This window comes from Podarcis gaigeae (assembly GCF_964106915.1).
Source record: "Podarcis gaigeae genome assembly, chromosome: 8".
NCBI classification, from domain to species: domain Eukaryota; kingdom Metazoa; phylum Chordata; class Lepidosauria; order Squamata; family Lacertidae; genus Podarcis; species Podarcis gaigeae.
Window position 1 is genome coordinate 12,996,348 of NC_139684.1, and position 20,705 is coordinate 13,017,052.

The 20,705-nt window shown below is 47.9% G+C and overlaps 1 protein-coding gene across 2 annotated transcripts in view; it reads left to right on the forward strand.

Annotated features, from left to right (window-relative positions):
• CAPZB (capping actin protein of muscle Z-line subunit beta) overlaps positions 1-20,705 on the forward strand; it is a 78,216-nt gene that overhangs the window by 49,266 nt on the left and 8,245 nt on the right. For both annotated transcript variants that reach the window (XM_083750330.1, XM_083750331.1), the window contains exons 4-6: positions 3,241-3,354; positions 15,078-15,219; positions 16,088-16,204. In XM_083750330.1, coding sequence (XP_083606456.1) covers positions 3,241-3,354; positions 15,078-15,219; positions 16,088-16,204 — 373 coding nt within the window. The remainder of the gene's footprint in view (positions 1-3,240; positions 3,355-15,077; positions 15,220-16,087; positions 16,205-20,705) is intronic.

Sequence of the window (20,705 nt, forward strand, 5' to 3'; positions counted from 1 at the left end):
TGAAATTCCATTCCTCGTGCTCTGCAGAAGAAATCTACTAACCGCAATTAAATCAAGCCCACCTTGCTTAAAGCCAAGGGACGCGGGTGGCGCTGTGGGTAAAACCTCAGTGCCTAGGACTTGCCGATCGCATGGTCAGCGGTTCAAATCCCCGCGGCGGGGTGAGCTCCCGTCTTTCGGTCCCAGCTCCTGCCCACCTAGCAGTTCGAAAGCACGCTTAAGTGCAAGTAGATAAATAGGTACTGCTTTATAGCGGGAAGGTAAACGGCGTTTCCATGTGCTGCGCTGGTGCTGGTTCGCCAGAGCAGCTTTGTCACGCTGGCCATGTGACCCGGAAGTGTCTCCGGACAGCGCTGGCCCCGGCCTCTTAAGTGAGATGGGTGCACAACCCTAGAGTCGGACACGACTGGCCCGTACGGGCAGGGGTACTTTTACCTTTACCTTGCTTAAAAGTGGCTTGGAAGGGTAGGGGAGAAAGGAGATTGTTTGAGTTGGAGGCAGAAACCTTGAGCACTTGCTCAGCATTTACCTGCTGCAGAAATGGAGGGTAAGGGTGTCAATGGCTGCTAACCATGATGGCTGTGCTCTGCCTCCCCAGCCAGGGGCAGCAATGCTTCTGAATGCCAGTTGTTGGAAACCCCAGGAGGAAACAGGGCTCTTGTGCTCAGGTCTTGCTTGCTAGCTTCCCAGAGGCAACTGTTCAGCCACTGTGAGAACAGGATGCTGGACTGGATGTTTGTGGGCCTGACCCAGCTGGCTCTTCTTACATTCTAATGATATAGGTAAGAGTTCCTAAATGGAAGAAGTATGTTAGTTCTCCACCACCATCACTCCCAAGAGGTGATGGAAATTTCAGAGCTCTTATTTCTTGTGTATTTTTACTGCCACCAGCAAATGAGGCTACAAAGCTGCTAAAAGGTAAAGGGACCCCTGACCATTAGGTCCAGTCGTGGACAACTCTGTGGTTGCAGTGCTCATTTCGCTTTATTGGCCGAGGGAGCCGGCGTACAGCTTCTGGGTCATGTGGCCAGCATGACTAAGCCGCTTCTGGCAAACCAGAGCTGCGCACAGAAACGCCATTTACCTTCCCGCTGGAGCAATACCTATTTATCTACTTGCACTTTGATGTGCTTTCGAAGTGGTAGGTTGGCAGGAGCTGGGACCGAGCAATGGGAGCTCACTCCTTCGCAGGGGTTCGAACCCCCAACCTTCTGATCTGCAAGCCCTGGGTTCTGTGGTTTAACCCACAGCGCCACCCACATCCACACTAGCAAAGCTGCTAGTCCACACTTTTTTGCCTTTTTTATATTCGGTATGGATATTTACAGTCTGCCTTTGGTCATAGCCTCATGGTGGCTCTCAAAGCATGAGAAAACAGTTTTGCAACACAGAAGGCATCATGAAAAACAGCTAAAATAACTTAAAGCAAATATGGTACCAAAAGAGCTTTTAAGCTCTTTGCCTTGCTTGGATTTTAACTTGTGCAGGGTTAGGGTTAGGCACAAATGGCTGAAATCGTGCAACTTAAATGCACGTTAGGTGCCATTGTGCTGTGCCAGCAGAGCCTTTGCTTTAGACACCCAGCACCAGGCGCATGGTTGCTGGATCTGTTGGGAGGGGCAGTTCAAAACATCTGCAGAGACCCATGTTAGAGATGGCACACCCATCGTTCCCTGTTCCAAATATCAAGCAGGGTCTGCAAATTCAAAGCAATGAGGTGAGAGTTAGGTGGAAGAATGCTGAGGTGGAATGCTCCAGTGTACTCCTTTGGACTGCAGTTGTGTTGCGTGTCAAATTTTTTGCTTAAAAGATACTTATCTCATCAAGAGGAGAGGTTCTGCCATATTCCTCTGTGCCAGCTGTCCTCATTTCCTATTGCTAGGAAGAATTTGTTCCTTTATGTAATCTTTTGATATTTTGCCTTTCTCCCTAATTGGGATTCAGGACAGCTTCCAACATGGTAAAGCTTCATTATAAAAGCTAAGCTAGTTAACAATAGTTACAATACCTCAAAACACTCTTAGAGCCAGCAGTTAAAATCCAGTGTACCTTGACAGCAGCCCAGTGGACAACATCACCTGCACCTCAGTTTCCAAAGGCCTGTCTAAACAGGTCTTAGCCTGCTGAAGAAAGGATAGCAAAAAAGGAGCCAGTATGACCTCTCTTGGGAGGATTTTCCACAATATGGGAGCAGCCTTAAGAAAGGCTGTCTCTTGTCACCACCAGCCAAGCCTCTGATGTTGATGGGACCAAGAGAAAGGTGCTCACCCAAGGCTCTTAGAACCCGGGCAGGTTTATAGGGAGAGATACGATCTTTCAGGTAGTCTGGTCCCAAGTTCTAAATGTAGAGGAAATTTCAACAAAGCGACACAGACCTCACCCTGCAATCTGAACTAGTGCAGTTCATTCTGCCACTCTCCTCGCATGTATAGACTATCCCTGACATTGTCTGGGTGGTATCTAGCTAAATTCTATTCAGAGCAGACCCATTGAAATCACTAGAGCTAAGTTTGAGGAAGACACAAGGTCTACCCACCTTGGAAGAATGGCAGATGAAGGTGATAGACTACATGGGACTGGCAGAAATGACTGGCAGAATCCGAGACCAGGGAAGAGAGACGGCGGAAGAAGATTGGAAGAAATTTAAGGACTATCTTGGGAAATATTGCAAAATTAATGAATGTTAGAATGATGTTGGTTTAGAAATTAAGTGGTTTTCAGCTGTAATGATTAAGTAAAAAGAAAAGAAAGGTTAAAAATTAAATGAAAATTAATGGAGAGGATTTGCTGAATTAACAATTAGAAATTGGAATACTGAAAGGGGAGGGATGAGGAGGTCGGGGAAGTAAGTTATAAGAAAACAAGGGAACGAAACCTTATTTGTTTTTAAATAGTTTTTAGTTTTGTATTTTGTCTTTTTATATCTGTTATTTTCTGTGTTTGTGTTTTGTTTTTGCTATTTTTTTCTTTTTCTGTATAACCTTTAAAACTTCAATAAATATCTTTTTTTTAAAAAAGAAATCACTAGAGCTAAGTTTGTCATGCCTATTGATGGTAATGGGTCTGCTTTGAGTAGGAGTGCTGTAAGATACAACCCTAAGCTTCTTGGGACAGGGGCTCTGTTGCAAAATGAGTAATTAATAGCAACATCCATGCTTGATTGCCTGGGGGGTGGGGGATTCTGTTGATGCTTTGTGTGTTGAACAAGTTTGTTTACTCTCTGTCTTTCTCCTGCTGCAGATCGCCGTGGAGCAACAAATACGACCCTCCTCTGGAAGACGGTGCCATGCCATCCGCCCGCCTGCGCAAACTGGAGGTGGAAGCGAACAACGCCTTTGACCAGTACAGAGACTTGTATGTTGGCTCGTGTTATCATCTCTCTGGGTGTTTGTGTCTATTATCCTCAGGGCAAGAATGAATCCTTTTGATTTCTTTAAGATGGTGACTTAGAGAACAGCTTAGTCGGTATTGCACAGGACTCTTAATCTCAGGGTTGTGAGTTCAAGTCCCCACAATGGGCGAAAAGATTCCTGCATTGCAGGCGGTTGGACTAGATGACCCTTGTGGTCCCTTCCAACTCAAGAAGGAAAAAAAAGATGGTGACTTAGAGCAGTGGTAGCCAACATGGTTCTTCCAGATGTTGTTGCTCCCATCAGCCCCAGCTTACCATGGCCCAATGATCAGGGATGGTGGTAGTTGGAGTCCAGCAGTATCGGGGTGACACCAGACTCCCCATCCTTGTAGTGATGTAGAATAATGATGCAGGCTAGCTATGGGCAGTAAAGACAAGTGACAGTCTGGTTCAGGGATGGGGGAACCTGCAGCCCCAGAGATATTGTTCAACTCCTTTCTGCCCCAGCCACCATTGCCAGTGATCAGGGCTGATGGGAGTCATAGTCTATAGCAATATTGGGAGGCTACCATGTTGGTTTAGAGCATGAGATTTTTAGGAGCGAGTCGTACCTCCTCCCTGCCTCCCTGCTTGTTATCCCCTTTATTTTTGCAGCTTGCTTTGATAGAAGGATGTGGATTTTTCCATCGGAGGGAGTCTGTCTTCAGTCTCTCCTAAGGCACTGTTGTTGGCTCTCTCTCCACTTTGTGACGTTGCAGACGGGCTTAGATGAAAATCTAAACCAGCCCCTGAGTTTAACAGGAAGGAACCTGCTGCCACAGGTTTGGGAAGCGTTGGAATAACAAGCATGTAGTCTTCAGCAGCCAGGATGGAAAGAGATTTCTCCCCCCACCATCAGATGTGATCTTCCAGGTGTCAGCTTAGATTTGAAAAGGGTGCTTGCTTAGAAATGGGGGCATGTTAGATGCAAAACCCCATTCTCAACACGAAGGCAATCCTTATTTTGATTGATGTTAGCCGCCCTGAGCCCAGCTTCGGCTGGGGAGGGCGGGATATAAATAAAATTTATTATTATTATTATTATTATTATTATTATTATTATTATTATTATTATTATCTCATCCTCTGACAAAAGGGCATCCTGCTTTGATTTTCAAGATGATAGGCTGGCAAAGACTGGTGGGGGTGTAACTACAATTTATTATTGATTTGTATTCATATTACAAATCACACACCAGAGTCTGGCTTTCTGGTGTCCATGTGGGCCACTCTGGGCACCTGACAATGAATGCAGCACATAGTTTGGGTTGTTTTAAAAGAAATTGGACAAATTCATAGAGGAGGAGGAAGCTATCAGCAGCTGCTAACCAGGATGGCTGCTCGGGACTGTTCTCCTCCTCACGGGCAAGTGTTCACGCCTTGCCTCTTTCATAGCCACACGCCGACAACCTGCAATACCCAAAACATGTTTGTAAGCAGTATGGGAAAGAGGAGAGAGAGAGAGAGAGAGAGAGAGAGAGAGAGAGAGAGAGAGAGAGAGAGATTTTGTCTGCCACTCTGTTTAAGCTGGAGGGAGTAACAGGCTTATTACTAAAGAGTGGCCACAAATGGGAGAATTTGGATTCTGAGAGCGAGACGTGTGCTTTCGAGGTTGGAAGTGGGAACAGGATTCAAACAGAAATTCCAGATGGCCAGGTTTCTGCCTTCCCCCTTCAGTTTGATAATCTTGTAGGTTCCATGGCGAGGCCAGTGTCCTGGGTATTGTTTGCAGCAAATGAGGTACTTGTTGGCAGCGTTGCCGTAATATTTGACCGGCTGAGGCCTTCTGCGGAAGATGCTTCTTTGTTGTCATTCAGGGTTTGTTAAACTGTGGGACTCATTCATGCAGGAGGCAGGTATGGTCTCCAACCTAGATGCCTCTAAAAGAGGATTGGACAAATTCATGGGGAAAAGGGCTATTGGTGGCTACAACCTCGATGGCAGTGCTCTGCCTCCATAATGTTTTTGAATACCAGTTTCTGGAAACCTCACGAGATGAAAGAGCTCTTGTACAGTGGTACCTCGGGTTAAGAACTTAATTCGTTCCGGAGGTCCGTTCTTAACCTGAAACTGTTCTTAACTTGAAGCACCACTTTAGCTAATGGGGCCTCCTGCTGTTGCCTCGCCGTCACCACACAATTTCTGTTCTCCTTCTGAAGCAAAGTTCTTAACCCGAGGTACTATTTCTGGGTTAGCGGAGTCTGTAACCTGAAGAGTCTGTAACCGAAGTACCACTGTACTTGGGTCCTCCTTGCAGCTTTCCCATGAGCACCAAATCAGCCACTGTGAATAAAGGCCTGGTTTTAAATAGAAACACAGGAAGTTGCCTTATGCCGAGTTGCACTGCTCAAAACTGCCACAGCACTGACTGGCAGCTGTTCTCCAGGGTTTCCGGCAGGGTCTCTCCCAGCCTACCTGGGGACTGAACCCGGGTCCTTCGGCACGCAGAGCAGATGCGCTCCCACTGAGCTACAGCTCTTTCCGCTTAGTAATGCTTGCAGTTCTCTTCCCTTTTAAGTTAATGAGCCTGTCTTCTGCCACAGGAACACAAAGTGTGTGAAGCAGCTGTGGCTCTGGATGCATTTATCCGCTTTACTTTCCTTTTTTTTTTTTTAATAAAATTTTTATTGGGGGTTTTTACAAAATAAAGTACAAAGACAATAAACAACCTTACTTTTATCTCAACAGAGTTTCATAACTTCTTTGGACTTCCTCACATCTCCCGCTGCCATTTTCATCATCATAGATTTTTTCCATGCAATTTATCATCTAATTTGCAAATTTTATAACCACTTATTTAAATATAGTCCTCTGCAAATTAATTTCTCTTAATCTCACTTTACATCCCATTCCGATCCGATTTTGTGGTGGCCAATTATTTATGATCAAACATCCTACTTAACTTTCCACCAAATCGCAATATTTTTGTAAATAAGTCTTAAATTTCCTCCAATCTTCTTCAACCCTCTCTTCTCCCAGGTCTCGAATTCTGCCAGTCATCTCAGCCAGTTGCATATAGTCCATCAGCTGCATCTGCCATTCTTCCAGAGTGGGTAGATCTTGAGTTTTCCACTTCTTGGCGATAAGTATCCTTGCTGCTGCTGTTGCGTACAAAAAGAATGTTCGATCCTTCTTTGGCACCATCTGGCCGACAATGCCCAGGAGGAAGGCCTCTGGTTTCTTAAGGAAGGTATACTTAAATACCTTTTTCAGCTCATTATATATCATTTCCCAGAAGACCTTCACCCTGGGACAAGTCCACCAGAGGTGAAAGAATGTTCCTTCATTTTCCTTACATTTCCAACATTTATTGTCTGGCACATGGCATATTTTGGCAAGTTTAACTGGGGTCATGTACCACCTATATATCATTTTCATTACATTTTCCTTCAGAGCATTACATGCCGTGAAGTTCATCCCCGTGGTCCACAACCTTTCCCAATCCTCAAACATAATATTATGCCCAATATCCTGTGCCCACTTTATCATGGCCGACTTAACCATTTCATCTTGTGTATTCCATTTCAACAGCAAGTTATACATTCTTGAGAGTACTTTAGTCTTAGGTTCTAACAATTCTGTTTCCAACTTCGATTTCTCCACCTGGAATCCTAACTTTTTATCCTTTTTAAAAATTTCTTGAATCTGAGCGTAATGTAACCAGTCTCGCACTTTGTCTTTCATTTTTTCCAAACTCTGCAATTTCCAATTATTGCCCTCTTTCTCTATTATTTCCCAATATTTCGGCCATTTGGCCTCCATATTGGGTCTTTTTCGGGCCTTAGCCTCCAGAGGTGATAGCCATCTTGGAGTTTTATTTTCCAATAGGTCTTTGTATTTTGTCCAGACATTAAACACTGCTTTCCTGACAATATGGTTCTTAAAGGCCTTATTGATCTTAACTTTGTCATACCATAAGTATGCATGCCAACCAAATGCATTGTTAAAACCTTCTAAATCTAACACATCAGTGTCCTCTAGAAGTAGCCAGTCTTTTAGCCAGCAGAAAGCTGCGGCTTCATAGTACAACCTTAAGTCTGGCAGGGCAAAGCCCCCTCTTTCTTTCGCATCAGTTATCCGCTTTACTTTCCATGCCGTCGTCTTCCTGTGGGGCGGCAGGGAAAGGGGATTGAGCGGGAGGATGGATCCAATTGTGGAATGCAATCATCCCTGATTGTTTTGAAAGCAGGGGCCTTAGAAGTGAGCTGAGATCGTCTCCCTGGCAGGAAAGCTATTGATCTCTTGGCCGGTCCCAAAACAAATGCCTGTTGACGGGGCGTGACGGCTATTGGCCAGATGAGCAATATGGCAGAAACTGGTTTCCATCATCAACAAACGGCACTTGTCGCCTCCTATTTTGTTTCAGTGCCTAGGTTTTTCGTTTTAAAAGAAAGTTCACATGAGACAGCGCCATATGTTCTCGTTGTCCTAGTGGTTCATAATCTTTTGTTCATGCAGAGGAGCTTCCATCATGCTTCAACATGCTACCACTAAGGTGGAGGTCCTAGGCAGCCCTCTAGATGTTGTCAGGTCCCAACCCTCTTCCCAGACTCAACCAGCCTGGGTGATGGTCAGGGGGATGATGGAAGGGCAGAGTCCGTCAACATATGGAAGGCTACAGGCTGCTGATCCCTGCAGGAAAAAAAGGAATACCGGAATACCGAGTGCCATAGTGCTTCCCATGGAAGCTAGAGCAAGCTAGTTTTCTGCTGCTCACTATACGACCCAAACCACTGAATTCAAATTACAGTGGTACCTCGGGTTAAGTACTTAATTCGTTCCGGAAGGTCTGTTCCTAACCTGAAATTGTTCTTAACCTGAAGCACCACTTTAGCTAATGGGGCCTCCTGCTGCCATCGCGCCGCCAGAGCACGATTTCTGTTCTCATCCTGAAGCAAAGTTCTTAACCCAAGGTAATATTTCTCTGCTAGCGGAGTCTGTAACCCGAAGCGTATGTAACCTGAAGCTTATGTAACCCGAGGTACCACTGTACAAGAAAGGAGATTCCGACTAAACATTAGGAAGAGCTTTCTGATGGTAAAGGCTGTTGGACTGCCTGGGAAGGTTGGGGGCTCAGCTTCCTTGGAAGATTTTAAATCAAGAGGTTGAATGGCCATCTGCCAGGGATTCTTTAGCTGCGATTCCTGCGTTGTAGGGGGTGGACTGGATGACCCTTGGGGATCCCTTCCAACTCAACAATTCTGTGAAATTGTAGCTGTAGTCTGGGGCAGGCAGTCGGTCTCTGCTTCCTTGCAGTTCAATGCCCAACACTCCCCCCCCCTTCCCTTTCCGCCTGCCGCGAGCGCTTTCCCCACCACCTCTCCGCCATCTGTCTCTGGATGTGAATCAAGCATGGCCAAACCTGAGAGACTCAACCAGCAAAGCCTTTTGAAGTGGGTTTATTGCCCTTGGCTCATGGCTCCTAAACCCCTTGTGATGATCTACCTCCCCTGTCTCTGCTCGGGCACAATAATTTGCCACAGCTTTGGCAGCTGGGGCCCTGCCGGATTGAATCCAGATGCCACAGCCCCGGAGAAAGTTGGACTCCTTTCCCTCTCCCCCCCCCCAAATATTTTCTAGCCAGGTCTTTGCACAAGGGAGTCCAGAGCTGGGTTTGTGTTGCCTGCAAGTTTCATCCTCTTCAGCTTTGACTGACTTTTTAAAGTTAAGCAGCAACACATATACAATGAAAGAAGCTCCCCACAGGCAACAGTAACCACACTTAATACTTGTGCTGCATCATTTTACACAAACCACACACACACGTGTTATTTACTGGTATTGGTGTGCACCCTCTGTTAAGAGCTATAGTCTTCATTCCCCACCCCCAAAACTGGGACCCTGCTTCTAACTCATACATGCATTTGGGGAACTGTTTTTAAATTATTCTTCACTGTACATTTATACTGTGGAAGTGCTGCTGTTGCAATCCACGTAAAAATCCGCCTTAGACTGAGTTCTGAGGAGCTTAGAATCTAAGATTCATTGCAGGGGAAGGTCAGGGAAGTCCACGCAACAGTAATCTGACAAGTAATATGCTGTTGCTTCAGCTGAATTGGGGCTGAGCATGAAAATTAAAAAATAGATATTATGTGGAAGGAAATGGGAAGAGACTTAGCTAGCCAAATAAAAACCACAAAATGCCCCGCTCGTGGTGGGAGAGGCTCCATTTCCAAAATAGGTGAGTGTCAGATGCCCGCCTTGTGGCTTCCCGCCTTGGAAACACTGGCCGACTTTGGACGCAATGCTAAGCGCCCCTCTGTTGCGTCTGAATCCGCCCTTTGTTCTTCCAGGGCCGACTGCCTCCCTGTGCAGTCAGAGCTGCCCAGCTGCTGGCCAGATGTGCACTGTTTTAAGCGTACCTGGCATGGAGGACGTACATACCTAACCGGATCGGTATGTTTGCTTGAGGGCTGCTTTTGCACCTGTGTGCCTGCTGGAAAGAATTTGCCGAATACCTGCGCAGGGACCCACAGGCACTGTTTTGGGACGGATTTGCTTAACTTGCGGGGGAGGTGAAGGAACAACTGGACCGAAGAGGCTTATTTTTCTCTCCCCTTCCTGCTTTTACCATCTGTGGAAAGCTTGTGTGTGTGTGCGTGTGTGTGTACTGAACGTTACAGAATATATGGTGGCGTTTTGGGAACTCCTATCTAGGCTCTGCCCAGACCCAACTTTTCCTTGGTAAAGTGGCTGTGCCATTTACCTTCAGATCAGGACAGTGGTACATGGTTTTAATATTTGCATCCTGGTTTTCTGTGATCATAGAAGGGACCATGAGGATCATCTGGTCCAAACCCCTGCAGTGGAGGAATCTTTTGCCCAACGTTGGGCTTGAACTCATGATCCTGAGATAAAAAGTCTCATGCTATCAGGAAATGAAGTAAATGGGATCAAAGCAGCTTACAGTAACAGCATTTATTGATTTTACTTATGTATTTATATCCCGCCTTTTTCTCCAGGGAGCACAAGGTGACATACAGTGGTACCTCGGGTTACATACGCTTCAGGTTACATACGCTTCAGGTTACAGACTCCGCTAACCCAGAAATAGTGCTTCAGGTTAAGAACTTTGCTTCAGGATGAGAACAGAAATCTTGCTCCGGCAGCGCAGCAACAGCAGGCAGCCCCATTAGCTAAAGTGGTGCTTCAGGTTAAGAACAGTTTCAGGTTAAGTACAGACCTCTGGAACGAATTAAGTACCATATTTTTTTCTCTATAAGACTCACTTTTCCCCTCCTAAAAAGTAAGGGGAAATATGTGTGCATCTTATGGAGCGAATGCAGGCTGCACAGCTATCCCAGAAGCCAGAACAGCAAGAGGGATTGCTGCTTTCACTGCGCAGCGATCCCTCTTGCTGTCCTGGCTTCTGAGATTCAGAATATTTTTTTTCTTGTTTTCCTCCTTCAAAAACTAGGTGTGCCTTGTTGACTGGTGCGTCTTATAGAGCGAAAAATACGGTGCTTAGCCCGAGGTACCACTGTACATAGTTTCCCCCTTCCTTATTTAATCTCCACAACAACCCTGTGAGGTAGGTTAGGCTGAGAGGCAGCGATTGGCCACAGTATCACCCAGGGAGCTTTATGGACGAGTGGGGATTTGAACCCTGGTTTCCCAGGTCCTGGTCTGAGATGCTAATTCCACAACACTGGTTCTGTAGATCTCCTGGCCTTGGAAGATGACAAAGGCAATTAGGGAAGGAGATAAAACAAGACTTAGAAAAGTAAGCACTGTGTGGGAAAGGTGGGGGGGCAGCACTTTTCTCCCTCTCTTGGCCTACCGACAACTACCCATTTACACACGGTCAGCACACATGTGCTATTTTCGGCACTGGAAAAGGACAGGACGGGCTTGCATCCCCCCCCCCCACTGATACACATGGTGCCTCAGAACGCAACCTCCGTGTAAATGAGGAGTTTCTCTGCTGGATCAGGCCAGTGGCCCACCTGACCCAGCATCCTCTTCTCACAGTGGCCAACCAGATGGCTGTGAGAAACCAAGCAGAATTCAAGCACAATACCCCCTCGCTTTCCTGTGGCTTCCAGCAACTGCTATTCAGAAGCATTAAAAAGGTAAAGGGACCCCTGACCATTAGGTCCAGTCGTGGCTGACTCTGGGGTTGCAGCGCTCATCTCGCTTTATTAGCCGAGGGAGCCGGCGTACAGCTTCCGGGTCATGTGGCCAGCATGACTAAGCCACTTCTGGCAAACCAGAGCAGCGCACGGAAACGCCATTTACCTTCCCGCCTGAGCAGTACCTATTTACCTACTTGCACTTTGACGTGCTTTCAAACTGCTAGGTTGGCAGGAGCAGGGACCGAGCAACCGGAGCTTACCCCGTCGCGGGGATTCGAACTGCCGACCTTCTGATTGACAAGTCTTAGGCTCTGTGGTTTAACCCACAGCGCTACCCGTGTCCCTATTCAGAAGCTTTGCTGTCTCCCAACTGTGGCAGCAGAAGATGGCAATTGTGGCTAGTAGGTAGCCCCTCTCCTCTATGAATTCAGCACTGGGAAAGCAAACTGGAGCCTTCCGACATTTGCAACGGCAAGAAAAAACCCCACCACACCGAGCCAGTGCCGGCACTCAGAGATCAGCGTGGTTCCAAGCCACAGAACAGCAACTTGGCTGGGTTTTTTTGCCTTGCCGGCCACATCCCCCCTGCCCAGCGGGGTAGACCTGAGGCACTAGCTCCAGTCAGCTCCAAACCAACTTGAAATAGCATGTTAGTATTTAAAACAATATTAATGCTAGATTTGATTCATTAAAGGTACAAAGGCCGTCCTGAGTGTTTCCATGTGTGCGCTTGTTAGTTCTGGCTGGAAGCATTCCCTCCGACGGCTTTATGTGGTCTCGGACAACGTTTTAGCACGTTCTTAAAATATGCCCGCAAAAGCCTTTATGCAGAATCTCATAAATGTGAAGCGTGTAAAAATTAGAGCGCCTCTCTCTTGCTCTCTCCCCCCCTCCGCCCCATTTCATGTCATTAGGATCAAAGTACAGATTTGTAAGGTACGGGGTATTCCTTGTAGTGGACCCTTTTGCCTCCTAATTAATGTCTCGTGCTCCGAACAACCTGGTAAAATGTGTAATTGCAACAAATGGAGAAGGCTGGTTTGGGAGGGAGGCCGAAAACTTTCCTAAATTTCTGAGTAGATTTTGGTCATGTGTGTTGTTTTCGGTTTGAAGTGGGAGACGGACTTCTTTCTTTCGTTCAACGTGGCTTATTTGCAGGGTGGGGAAGAAAGCCTGCTCCTCTGTCGGGCTGTAGTTCAGCAATAGAGCCCATCCTTTGTGTGCAGAAGGTCCTGATTTTGATACCTGAAGTCTCCAGGTATGGCTTGGGGATGACCTCACCTGAAACCCTGGAGGAGCTGCTGCCAGTCAGTATAGACAGTATTGGACTCAACAGACTTGCTGTCTGACACTCCAGAAGGCAAATCCCTATGCTTCTATTTAAATTGCCCCTTTATTCTGAACCACGAGGGCTAGAATCCTGCTTTATTTTTAGGGGGAAGTGGTAGAGCATCTCCCTTGCATTCAGGTGGTCACGGGATGACGTGGCTGTTGGGAATGTCCTCTGCCTGACTCAGTTCAGATATTCTTTGAGCTGACAAGGAGCCTTTTTGCTATTTAACAATTATTCAGCTGAAGCTAACTGATCTGCAGTGGTGGTGGGCAGGCTATTTTGACCATTGCAAACCACGCCTAAAAGTTTTGCTGGATTAGACCAAGATGGTTTCATCCTGTCTAGCTCCCTGCAGTGGCCCTCCAGGTGCTTCTGGGAAGGCCAGAAGCAGGAATATGAAGGCAACGGCCCCCCACATCATAAAATTATTATGCAGAGAGTGTCCCTTTAGGTTTCATGCTTGAGAACATTCAAAGAGCCCTTCTGGATTTGGACCCAGTTGGGATCCAGCATCCTGCGTCCCACACTGACCCTAACCAGATGATTCTAGGAAGCCCATAGGCGGAACTTGAGTGTCATAGCCCTCTCTTCCTACCTTCCACAGACACTTCAGACTTGACCAGGCTTTGCACCAGCATCTGTCATCCCAAGGGATGCTGCCCCTGAACATAGAGGTTTGATTTCTCTATCATGGCCTAAAAGCCATTGCTAGATCTGCCCTCCACTTCCACAGCATTTTAAATCCCTCCTCCTAAAGCCATCTAACAGTCATTGCTGCAAATCCGACAAACTGCGTTGTGTAAAAAAAGGGGTCTTTGTTTTGTTTGACCTCGACCCATCCCCAGACAAACTCCCCGGTTCCAGGGTTTTATATACGAGAGGAAGGAAAAGTTACTTTTCCACAGCGTGCATGAATTAGTATACCTCTGTCTTTCCATTCCCCTACCCCAATTTGTTACTGTCCTCAGGAGCAACTCAACAAACACCCGTTTGTGGGTGGATTCTGTGCTGCTTCGTTTCTGCAGGGTCAGATTCAGACAACCCTTCAGTCCTGACACCCTCCGTTGTTTGCACTCAGGTTGCCTTGAATGGAGGTGTGGGTGCGTGTGGGTGTTTCCGTGGAGGCTTCAGCATGCGCCAGACAGAGCGCCCAGGAATTCTGTCGGCCAGACTTTGCCTGCAATGCTTAGGGCAGTGTGCAAGAGATACCAGCAAGGGTGTCAACTAGGTCAGCAGAAGAGCAGGTGTGAGAGGCTCACGTACAAAGCAGCTCAAGTGTAGCAGCTTTTGCAGAAAACAAAAACAGAAAAAGCCCTCCCAAACTTTTTGCAGGCACAAGAGAAATGGCATTCACAGTTCGAACCAACTCTCTGCGTTCCACACTGGACGCCAGGTGGAGGAACATTTAAACCCAGTCATGGGACCTCTGTTCTGCAAAGGCTTTCGACTTGGTTGCAAATCTGCAATGAATCAAAATATCGCCTCTCTCTCTCTCCCCCCCCCCCCCACAACGGAGGGCCTGCAGAGCCAGGCTGCCACGTACCTCTTGTTCCCTTTAGTCTTAATTAGGCAACCTCACTGTAAAAAGGTGGGCGGAGGGGAGGGAGAGAGTCTCCCAGCCCACACTGTTTAGCAGCGACGAGAGAAAAGAGAGCTTGGGAAGAACTGAGCTGTAAAAATGCTGGTTTTAAGTTTCAGCTGTGCTCTTTAACAGCTTGTTGCCATTAATTGGAGTCGATGGCATTGTGCAGGTTTGAGTGGGATCCTGACAATGACAGAATGGAGGGAGTTGCCTTCCACTGCACAACTCTTTGCTGAAAAAGGTTCTCCAAGCCGTCCTACGGAGTCAAACTATGGTGGTGGGAGGTTTGCTGAGCACTGAAGCCCCTGTCCACTGGAATCCTTCCTTGCTAACCCCCCCCCCAAAAAAAAAATAATTATTGAGATTTCAGGAGGTACAGCTGCATGAGGGCTAGAAACTTGCTTTAAAAAAGAAAAGAAAAATGAGATTTTTCAGGAAGCTGCTTCACCTGGTCTGTATTCTCTCCTTTCTCCTATCAATTTATACCAGACGCTTAGCTGTGCGGCTTTGGAGCTGATTTTTATATACATACATGCATATGCATGCACAGTGCAAATACAAATATATACATACATAGATATTTATAATAAATGGTGATGGAGTGATTATGCTTTGCTCTGTTCTGTTCTGTTCTGCCCTGCTCTGCTCTGCTCCTTATAAAGCTGATCAGCTTGTCTCTCTCTGTTTTGACTGCAGGTATTTTGAAGGGGGCGTTTCCTCTGTCTACCTCTGGGATCTGGATCACGGATTTGCTGGCGTGATTCTAATTAAGAAAGCTGGCGATGGATCAAAGAAGATCAAGGGGTGCTGGGATTCCATCCATGTGGTGGAAGTTCAGGTACAGCCTGGTCGGTCTCTCTCTCTCTCTCTCTCTCTCTCTCTCTCTCTCTCTCTCTCAGGCAACTGGCAGTTCCTGAGGAGGGGAGAGAATTGTTAAATTCCAGGCGGCTAATGAGTGCAGGTGCTCAGCCAAACAATGCGATATTGTTTGAGGCTCATAAACTCCCCCTGCCACCGCTGCTCTTGATCTCCCCCTCACTGCCTCCCCTCTGCAAAAAAAACCACACACCCTCCTATTAATATTGGAAACCGCTCCGAAGCCATTTGGGGGGAAAGGTAAAGTCAGATCAGCAAACCCAAAAGCTCTCTTAAAGGCCAGTGAATTGCTGCTGTTTCTCCCCGCAGCTGTCTTTCTATGATTTCAGCCTCCAGGTCTGTTTTCCCAGTTGGATGGTTTAAAACAGGCCCTGGGTATTCTGGGGAGACAAGCCGAATTTGACTGGCTACAACTGAAAAAGATGCTCCCAGATCCATAAATATATATATATATAAATGAACCCTTTAAAAGCAGCTGCTTATTAAAAGCCACAGGTAGTTGTCCCAGTGACAGGCAACATCCTTCTGGGTCAGCAGATTGATGACTCCCGAGCGCAAAAGAAAAACACGTCTTTTCTTGGTTCAGTAGAGCCAATTGAAAACCAAAGGCATTCTGGGGGCTTTCAGGAGATGGGCAGGATAGAGATGCTCTAGCCCATTGGGGGTGGGGGAGGTTGTTGACCTCTTGCAGCCTGCAGGGAAGAAAATAGATGGCACACCAGGACCAGAGCAACCCTGACGTGGGGAGGGGGAAGAGACAGGTGGCTAGCTTTTATTGAATAGCTGTCCATTTTCAAGAGAGGTAACTCTTTTTCCCCCCTTCCCTCCAGGAGAAATCCAGTGGCCGCACTGCCCATTACAAGCTGACCTCCACAGTGATGCTCTGGCTGCAGACGAACAAAACCGGCTCTGGCACTATGAACCTTGGGGGCAGCCTCACCAGACAGGTACAAGAGCCTTCCAGCCTTCCTTCCTTCCTTCCTTCCTTCCTTCCTTCCTTCCTTCCTTCCTTCCTTCCTTCCTTCCTTCCTATTTTTTGGGGGGAGAAGCGATCTTAACTATGAAACTCGCAAGGAGTCATGAAGTGCATGCTTTGTCGGCCGAGAGTCCTAGGTTCAGTCCCCAGTATCTCCAGGTGTGGCTAGGAGAGGCTCCTGGTCTGAAACCCTGGAGAATCGTGACCGATGGGCCCTGTATAAGGCAGCTTCCAGTGCTACTGTGCCTTAAGTGCAGGGCTGTAGCTCAGTGGCAGAGCATTTGCCTAGCATGCAGAAGGTCCCAGGTTCAATCCCTGACCTCGCCTCCAAGGGTCTGGTTCAGTATAAGGCAGCTTCCTATGTCTTGAAGGAACAGGCGTAACTCAGCAGTGGAGCACCTGCTCTGCATGCAGAAGGTCCCCGGTACAACCTGCGCTGGCATCTCCAGGTGTGGCTGAGAATATCTCCTGCCTTGAAACCCTGGAGAGCCACTGCCAGCCAGTGCAGTCTGTACAGAGCTAGATGGATTAACTCGGTATAACTTTCCCTCCCTTGCTGTTACTCGTAGGTACATAAGGTAAGTCCAGAGGGGTCTATCTAGGTGAGCCTTCTGTTGCCCACTCCTGGGTGCCCCCTGGAAAGCCACTTCCCACTAACTTTTCCGTATAAATTTTATGAAATTGATTAAATTCAGCCGCCTTCCTGTGCCGACAGGGGTTAGAACAACATCATGGCAGCCACGCTTCTTTTGTATGGAAGTCTTAGGTAGCAGAGGTGAATTTTATGTCAGGGTGTGGGTTCTGCCTTTATACACACACACACACACACACACACACACACACACACACACACACACAGCATCCTTCCTTCCACAACGGAAGGCCTGGCCGTAAATCACTCCAGGCCTCACCGCAACGGGGAGAGCACTGTTCTGCCTACTCTCTGCTGTTGTAGATTTTCACCAGGGTTTCACTTTCAAATTGAGACCCATCCCGCAGAGCTCCAGGTGTCGTCCTCTGGTGAAGTGGAAGAGCAATGGTGGACTTTGTGCGGTGGGGTCGTGGCAGGCGGAAATGGGGGTTTGCGCCTTCCACCAGTGGGATCTGAAGTTGCAGTGCGTCACACGCTCTGTGCTGAGGCTCTTGGTGCCCCAGTTTCCTGGTGCCAGTTGGTGGTATGGGGAGAAACTCTCCCCCTGTTTGCCAAGCAAGAGAGGAATTGCTAAAGTCAGGTTGAGATCCGCTGCCCCAGCCAGGGAATTCCTCCTGTTTCTCCATGTGAACATTTTGGCCTTTCCGTTCCTCTGGTGACTGGATAATAAGACAGTGGGGAGTAGGGGAGAATTGGGGAGGGGGCACAGCATGAGCCGACAGGGGGCAGGTCTCTAGCCCAGTCACAAGGTGGGTGAGTCACTCCCTCCCCTTTCTGAGGGTGGGAGAGGCAGCTGGAACAACCCAGTTGTGAGATAGTGGAAGAGGAAGTTCATAGCATGCTGTGGGAGGGAAAGAGGGAGGGAGAAATCTTGTTCCTTTTGCCCCCTCAGATTTTTGCTAGTTGTATACTTTAAAAAATAAATACAAAAGATAAACACAAACTGGATGGTTATGGGTTGTCTCCAGCTAAGTCCTGCTCAGCATAGACTGTTGAAATTAAGGGACCTTTATGATCCTTGACGATTAGTAACTTCCATTTTTAAAAAACAACAGCAACAACATAAAATGAGATTTTCAGGGTGTGGCTGTTTGCACCCAGTTACCATGCTCTGGGTTCTATCCTAGTGAACGTCAGTCCTACTCAGAGTAGGCCCTGAGTTGGAAACAGGGATGCAAAGCAGGGCTGCCAAACAGAAGAGAGAGGTGGCTTCAGAAATGGGGCTGGAAAGGTAAAAAGGTAGCTTAGCTTTTGCCTGAGGTGGGAATAGGAAGCTCTAAGGGGTTGATGTTTAAGGAGTGGCAGGGAGGTTGGCGTGCTGAGCGAGCAGGGCCACACACCCTTGTGTTTGTGTGTACATACACATGGCTCCTTGGAACACCTGGACTGCTCAGGAAATACAGGGGGAGATTCCTTTCAATGGGGGCCCTTCAGAGCAGTGCCATAATATCTGCACCATACGTGAACATTTATTTCCAGCTCCTTGCCAGCAGGGTGTCCAGGTGTGGGAAGTGGTTCTGTGTGTGAGTGTGTGCGTTTTTGCATGTAGAGAGTGGAAACTCCCAAAGGACTGTGGGCACCCTCCCTCCCCCCCCCCCCGCTCCCCAAGCTCACAGCAGGGCCCCACAACCTCGCCTTGCAGATTCTGCATTCTCTTCCAGTGCAAAAATCCTAAACAAAACGGAGGCCGTAATCTCTCCCCCCGCCATTCCCCAATTTCCCTTTTGTATGTCAAAAACGAACTAGGGCCAGCTAATTGGAGCTGGCCCCTTGCCACCGTGCAGGTCACATCTTGCCTCGGAGGCTCTGACTAAATTACACGCCCCGTCGGGCCCAGCAGACACACTTGGCTTGCGCTGGTCTCTCTCCCCCCCCCCCCCGGCTGGTTTTGCAAGCAAAGGGAGAAAGACCTGCAAGTGCCTCTCTCCTCCCTCTCCACTCCCCCCTGCAAACTTCCCGTCCCGTGGTTCTGGGGGAGCTCCAAACAGCTGGGCGAGAGTCTTCCAAGATGTTCGGAAGCCTCTTTTGAAACCCCTTGGCTGTCTTGACCTGAGACCTTTTTTCTCAAAGGGCTTTGTCCAGCACAGCATACAAACATAAAAGAGCCAACTAGATCAGGTCAGCAAGCCCGCCTAGTCCAGCATCCTCGTCTCCCAGATGCCCCAATGCAAAACCCACAAGCGGGAACCCTCTGCTGCTCCCCTGGTTTCCAGCAACCAGCATTCAGAACAATTTGCTGCCTCTACGGCTAGTAGACACTCATAACACAGTCGTACCTTGGAATTCGAACGGAATCCATTCTGGAGGTCCGTTCAGCTTCCAAAAATAGTTCACAAACCAGAACAGTCACTTCCGGGTTTGCGGCGTTCGGGAGCCAAAACGTTTGAGAACTAAGCTGTTCAAAAACCAAGGTACGACTGTACAGTGGTACCTCTGGTTGCGAACGGGATCTGTTCCAGAGGCCCATTCGCAACATGAAAAGAACGCAACCCTCAGTGGCGCATCAGCACACATGCGGGTTGCAATTTGCCGCTTCTACACATGCGCGTGACGTCATTTTGTAATTTTTCCATGCGCAAGCGGTGAAAGTCGGAAATAACCCTTTCCGGTACTTCTGGGTCACCGCGGGACGTAACCTGAAAGAACATAACATGAAGCAGACGTAACATGAGGTATGACTCTACTAATCCTCCATGAATTTGCCCAATCCTCATTTAAAGCCATCCAGTTTGGTGGCGACTGCTGCCATCTGCAGGAATGAGTTTCATAGTTTGACCCTGCGCTGCAAGACAAAAGTGTCCTGAATGCAACATACAGCTTTATTGGGCACCTCCAAGCTCTAGTGTCATTGGGGGGGGACACAACCCAATCCACTTTCTCCATGCCGTATATGATTTTATAATGAACTTTTTTCACGTCGTCTCTTGCATTTGATTTACTGTAAACAAAACAGGCTGGTACCTGCCTGCATGCCCACCTCTCACATGCAGGTGACCCCCAGATTTGCTGTTGCTTAGCTTAGGCTGTGTCTGAATCTACTCTTGCTGTTGCGTGCGTGCGTGTGTTTGTGAGTGTGAAATCATGTTATCTTAGCGCCGATGCATTTCAGACAACATTGCAATTATCATTAATCTTGTTTTCATTTGCTTGTGTGCCACACCTTGATGGCTCCGGAAATGAGTGCGATAAAACTGCTGGTAATAAACCGAGAGGCAAAATTACGTGGTGATCTCACACCTCCTGAGTCATGCAAAATGACAGCTTTATGCAGAGTCAGCCCTTTGGGACATCTAGCTCAGGAACTGTACTGGTAGTTCCCCATACTTTTGGGGGGCCAACCCTAGTTTCACAAACCGATCCCCACTTGCCCTTACACTAAGGTAAAGGTAAAGGGACCCCTGACCATGAAGTCCAGTCGTGGCCGACTCTGGGGTTGCGGCGCTCATCTCGCTTTATTGGCCGAGGGAGCCGGAGTACAGCTTCCAGGTCATGTGGCCAGCATGACTAAGCCACTTCTGGTGAACCAGAGCAGTGCACGGAAACGCCGTTTACCTTCCCGCCGGAGCAGTACCTATTTATCTACTTGCACTTTTGACGTGATTTCAAACTGCTAGGTTGGCAGGAGCAGGGACCGAGCAACGGGAGCTCACCCCGTGGCAGGAATTCGAACCGCCAACCTTCTGATCGGCAAGTCCTAGGCTCTGTGGTTTAACCCACAGCGCCACCCGCATCCCTCCCCCTACACTACCCTTCATAAAAAGCATTATTTGGAAGAGCAGTTTGCACAGCCGACGAAGGAAGAAAATAACAATAAATTTCT